At 54.2% G+C, this 6,000-nt stretch overlaps 1 protein-coding gene across 1 annotated transcript in view; it reads right to left on the reverse strand.

The window, feature by feature from the left end:
- Positions 1-2,006, reverse strand: part of HPGD (15-hydroxyprostaglandin dehydrogenase) — a 32,444-nt gene extending 30,438 nt beyond the window's left edge. Inside the window, exon 1 of the mRNA XM_061577846.1 lies at positions 1,753-2,006. Coding sequence (XP_061433830.1) covers positions 1,753-1,845 — 93 coding nt within the window. The 5' untranslated portion in view covers positions 1,846-2,006. The remainder of the gene's footprint in view (positions 1-1,752) is intronic.
- Between the last annotated feature and the right edge of the window lie 3,994 nt (positions 2,007-6,000).

The raw sequence follows: 6,000 nt of genomic DNA on the forward strand, positions 1-6,000 counted from the left end.
TTAATTCTCACGGTTTCCGGCGATCAGGGAATTGGATGACCTCCCCCGTGCTACGTGGTACCGCGGCGCTGCTGCCGGCCTTAATATGGTGTGGTCGCGGCGTGGGGCATTCGGCCACCGCGGTTGAGGCGCATTTCCCCCCACACACACCCCCACGAGTCGACGGGGCAAGCAGGGGAGGCACGAGACAGCATGAATAGCGGGGTCACAGGGGCTGTTGCGCATAGTCATGGGGGGTTGGGATAATTGCGCTTGAGCGCGCAGGCCCCATTGTTAGGAAGGGTAAGGGAGTAATTAGGATGTACGCCGCCAACGTCGCTCACTGATTAGCATATCAACAGCGCCTGGGGACTGCCGTGTGCGGGCTTGGGGTGCACGAGCCCATTGTTCAGCGCAGCATCCCCTTTGGAGGTAGGGAGGATAAATAGAGGAGCGCAGAGGGGAAATCGCTCTCTTACTCCAGCGCCAGGCGACCAGACGCAGCTCGAGCCAGCGACCCGGACGTCCGTGCGACGCACCGAGGCACGCGGTTAACACAAGGATCAGCGGACCGCCGTGGACACTTAACAGTGAGTAAGAAAGTGAATTAGAATCATAGCCGATAAATAGGGAATAGGTGCCGGTTTAGTGGAATAGGCCAGCCTCGTCGACTCACTAATTCAACATTAGTTATCAGGTAATAAATCATTAATAGCGAAGCGTGGTCTCGCGTGATCTTGTCGTGCAGTGTGAGCGTGTGGGTGCGCTGTGTGCACAGTGGTTCGCCACGTGAGTGAGCGCTGCGCGGAGCTGAGCGCGCGGGTTGCGCGTGGGTACGCAGTGATTCTGTGGTGCTGCGGCTCGCCTCGGGGGAGCGCTGCGCAGAGCGGTGCGAGAGTGGGTGTCGCGTGTGTTCACTCCGTGTGTGATACAGGTGCGCGAGTATAACGTGAGTTGAGTTGGAGTGCGCGGAGCGGCGTGTGTGTGGGCGTGCGTGCGTAATCGGCGTCCCCCAGGTGCGCGCTCATAACGTAAGCGGCCAGCAGGCGGCGAGCGCTGCGCAGAGCGGCGCAAGAGTGCGTATCGCGTGTGGAGCTGTATGCGTGTATGCGCGCACGTTCACTACGTGTATAATACGGATGCGCATTGGTAACGTGCCGCACAGGGCTATACTGCGAGCACGGCGTTTGATTGACGATGATGTGCGCACGTATGCTCGCAGCGTGGGAGCGCGGCGCGAGGCTGTAAATAGTAGGGGTGTCGCGTTCGAATGCCGGCGAAACCGTAGCGGGTAATAGGGAGGTGGGGTAACGTAAACGAATAGGGGATGCAGGCGGGAGGGATCTCGGGGGCTAGCGACCCCCACATCTCCACCACCACTGTCTTCACCACCACCAGCAGCACGGTGTCTCCACCACCACTGTCTTCACCACCACCAGCAGCACGGTGTCTCCACCACCACTGTCTTCACCACCACCAGCAGCACGGTGTCTCCACCACCACTGTCTTCACCACCACCAGCAGCACGGTGTCTCCACCACCACTGTCTTCACCACCACCAGCAGCACGGTGTCTCCACCACCACTGTGTCTTCACCTCCACTCTCAATCACTCTGCGTCTCTCCACCACGAACGGTGTCTCCACCACCACCAACCACTCCTCTACCACCACCACCACCACGCTGTGTCCGTCCATGAATTATAACGATCTCCACCATCCGCGTCTCCCCCGTCTGCCCTCGTGTGTGCGTGTCGCCTCAGCCTCACACTCACCTTCCCTCCCCTGGCGAGGATGGCCTCTGTGAACGCCTTCCCGAGCCCCTGGGCCGCGCCGCTCACCAGCGCCACCTTCCCCTGGAGCAGCATCGCCTCCTCCTCCTCCGCCTCCTCTCTCTGTCTGTGGCCTCCGCAGCGCTGTGGCGTCTCTCGCTCTCTCTCTCTGGGGGCTTCACAGCGCCCTCGCGTGCGCTCTGCCGCCTCCGACTCCTCCGCCTCCTCTCTTTAAAGGACAACTTCTGCCCGCCGCTGCCGCCGTGGACCTCGCAATCTCCGCCCACACGAGGGGCAGGAGGCGGGGGGGATTCTCCTGCCGCTGCCTGCCGCTCAGAGAGCGCCGGGTCCCGCGGGTCACGGCGAGTGCGAGGGGTGGGCGCCAGGGGGCGGTAGAGCGCAGCCACTCTCCTCATCACTCTCCTCACTCTCACAAGACGTGACCACTCTCATCACTCTCATCACTCTCCTCATCACTCTCCTCATCACTCTCCTCACTCTCACAAGACGTGACCACTCTCATCACTCTCATCACTCTCATCACTCTCCTCATCACTCTCCTCATCACTCTCCTCATCACTCTCCTCACTCTCACAAGACGTGACCACTCTCATCACTCTCATCACTCTCCTCATCACTCTCCTCATCACTCTCCTCACTCTCACAAGACGTGACCACTCTCATCACTCTCATCACTCTCATCACTCTCCTCATCACTCTCCTCATCACTCTCCTCACTCTCACGGGACGTGACCACTCTCATCACTCTCCTCATCACTCTCCTCACTCTCACAAGACGTGACCACTCTCATCACTCTCATCACTCTCATCACTCTCCTCATCACTCTCCTCACTCTCACAAGACGTGACCACTCTCATCACTCTCATCACTCTCATCACTCTCCTCATCACTCTCCTCATCACTCTCCTCACTCTCACAAGACGTGACCACTCTCATCACTCTCATCACTCTCCTCATCACTCTCCTCATCACTCTCCTCATCACTCTCCTCACTCTCACAAGACGTGACCACTCTCATCACTCTCATCACTCTCATCACTCTCCTCATCACTCTCCTCACTCTCACAAGACGTGACCACTCTCATCACTCTCATCACTCTCATCACTCTCCTCATCACTCTCCTCATCACTCTCCTCACTCTCACAAGACGTGACCACTCTCATCACTCTCATCACTCTCCTCATCACTCTCCTCATCACTCTCCTCACTCTCACAAGACGTGACCACTCTCATCACTCTCATCACTCTCATCACTCTCCTCATCACTCTCCTCATCACTCTCCTCACTCTCACAAGACGTGACCACTCTCATCACTCTCATCACTCTCATCACTCTCATCACTCTCCTCACTCTCACAAGACGTGACCACTCTCATCACTCTCATCACTCTCCTCATCACTCTCCTCATCACTCTCCTCACTCTCACAAGACGTGACCACTCTCATCACTCTCCTCATCACACACCTCATCACTCTCCTCACTCTCACGGGACGTGACCACTCTCATCACTCTCCTCATCACTCTCATCACTCTCCTCATCACTCTCCTCACTCTCACGGGACGTGACCACTCTCATCACTCTCCTCATCACTCTCCTCACTCTCACAAGACGTGACCACTCTCATCACTCTCATCACTCTCCTCATCACTCTCCTCACTCTCACAAGACGTGACCACTCTCATCACTCTCATCACTCTCCTCATCACTCTCCTCATCACTCTCCTCACTCTCACAAGACGTGACCACTCTCATCACTCTCATCACTCTCATCACACACCTCATCACTCTCCTCACTCTCACGGGACGTGACCACTCTCATCACTCTCCTCATCACTCTCCTCATCACTCTCCTCACTCTCACAAGACGTGACCACTCTCATCACTCTCATCACTCTCATCACTCTCCTCATCACTCTCCTCACTCTCACGGGACGTGACCACTCTCATCACTCTCCTCATCACTCTCCTCATCACTCTCCTCACTCTCACAAGACGTGACCACTCTCATCACTCTCATCACTCTCCTCATCACTCTCCTCATCACTCTCCTCACTCTCACAAGACGTGACCACTCTCATCACTCTCATCACTCTCATCACACACCTCATCACTCTCCTCACTCTCACGGGACGTGACCACTCTCATCACTCTCCTCATCACTCTCCTCATCACTCTCCTCACTCTCACAAGACGTGACCACTCTCATCACTCTCATCACTCTCATCACTCTCATCACACACCTCATCACTCTCCTCACTCTCACGGGACGTGACCACTCTCATCACTCTCCTCATCACTCTCCTCATCACTCTCCTCACTCTCACAAGACGTGACCACTCTCATCACTCTCATCACTCTCCTCATCACTCTCCTCATCACTCTCATCACTCTCCTCATCACACTCCTCACTCTCACGGGACGTGACCACTCTCATCACTCTCATCACTCTCATCACTCTCCTCATCACACACCTCATCCTCACGGGACGTGACCACTCTCATCACTCTCCTCACGAGAAGACACAGGTGTATGTATTCGCGTCTATCCATGAAGAGATTTACTCTAGGAGCGTTGCCCTCTTTGTGTATATCTAACCGGACTCCCTTTGAACGGGGACTGCTGTCCAACGACTACAGCAGACATCACCATTCACGATACCCTCCATCAAGAGCAGAACGGTCAGTCTCCTTTTGCTCAAAGGTCGTCTGGTTTTTGTCCCCTTTTGCCGAGTTCATATGATTGAAGAACCAATGCGTAGGTTGGCCTTGAATGCGGCTACTTTGAATGTGCACCCACATGCACAGGATGGGAAACAAATACACCCACAGACTCTTCATGCAAAGTGATTGAGAAACAACCCGCACTGTAACACTGCTTGTAAGTCGGACGATGGCAGCACAATGTAAAGACTGCGTTCGCGAAACAAGCCTAGCGGCGGTCTCATTGCGAAACTGCGTTCTGATGCATTCTGATGCGGTACCGTTCTGTTCCTCTGTGCCCCCTGTTCTGTTCCTCTGTGCCCCCTGTTATCTTCCTGTTCTATTACTCTGTGCCCCTGTTCTGTTCCTGTGCCCCCTGTTCTGTTCCTCTGTGCCCCGTTATCTTCCCCTGTGCCCCCTGTTCTGTTCCTGTTCTATTACTCTGTGCCCCTGTTCTGTTCCTCTGTGCCCCCTGTACTGTTCCTGTTCTATTCCTCTGTAACCCCTGTTCTGTTCCTCTGTGCCCCCTGTTCTGTTCCTCTGTGCCCCCTGTTATCTTCCCCTGTGCCCCCTGTTCTGTTCCTGTTCTATTACTCTGTGCGCCTGTTCTGTTCCTCTGTGCCCCCTGTACTGTTCCTGTTCTATTCCTCTGTGCCCCCTGTTCTGTTTCTCTGTGTCCCCTGTAATGTTCCAGTTCTGCTGTAATGTGCACCGATGCCCATTTAAATGAGGGCGATATTGGCAAGTACAATACAGATTGATGGATTGATAATGATGAAGCTTGTGCCTGGCTCAGCGCAGGCACACACACAATACATACATAGGTATCGACCGAAGTGTAATGTTCCACCATTGCCGACTCTAGTTTGGCCTGGACACCTGTGCACAAGAGCTTCATAGCTCATCAGGTTCTTCCCAGTTTCAATCAAATAGTTATGTCTAAGTGTTATACAATGGCAAACGTATCCACATTAAGACAGCTCAGTGTGTTGTTTTCCATAGTACTAGTTACATGTTTATTTTATTTTATGTAAATTGTGGTTAAGCAGAGAGGATAGGTAATTTAAAACATTTATTTCTAAACAGCATCATCAGAAACAGCAGCAACAACAATAATCATTTTATTCGCCATTCTCACAGCACATTTACGATGCATGACTTTCTGCGCGTAGAATACAAACAGCAACGACATCAAAGGTCTCGAAACAGTGCGCAGAGATCACCAACAAACCACAGCGCGTCTGCGACGTTTCTTTTTTGTTTAACGCACGAAGCTCTTCCTGAAACGCCAATCCAATGAAGGGCTCTGCAAAGCTCAGGACTTCATTGATCTACACAATGGATCTGCGTGGCGGCCCACCTGTTCGCTCACTGGACTCGAATGCCCCAGCATTTAAACCCTCACGCACACGACGAACCTTGCAAGGAGCCCATGTCCACGTAACAGCCAGAGTTGTCCCTAGGGTACGGTACGAGTGAATCAGGGGCAACCGCCCTGGGCCCCGCGCATGGGGGGGGGAGGGGCGC

Source organism: Lethenteron reissneri, chromosome 8, assembly GCF_015708825.2.
Source record: "Lethenteron reissneri isolate LAM-NWPU_2019-01 chromosome 8, ASM1570882v1, whole genome shotgun sequence".
NCBI classification, from domain to species: Eukaryota; Metazoa; Chordata; class Hyperoartia; order Petromyzontiformes; family Petromyzontidae; genus Lethenteron; species Lethenteron reissneri.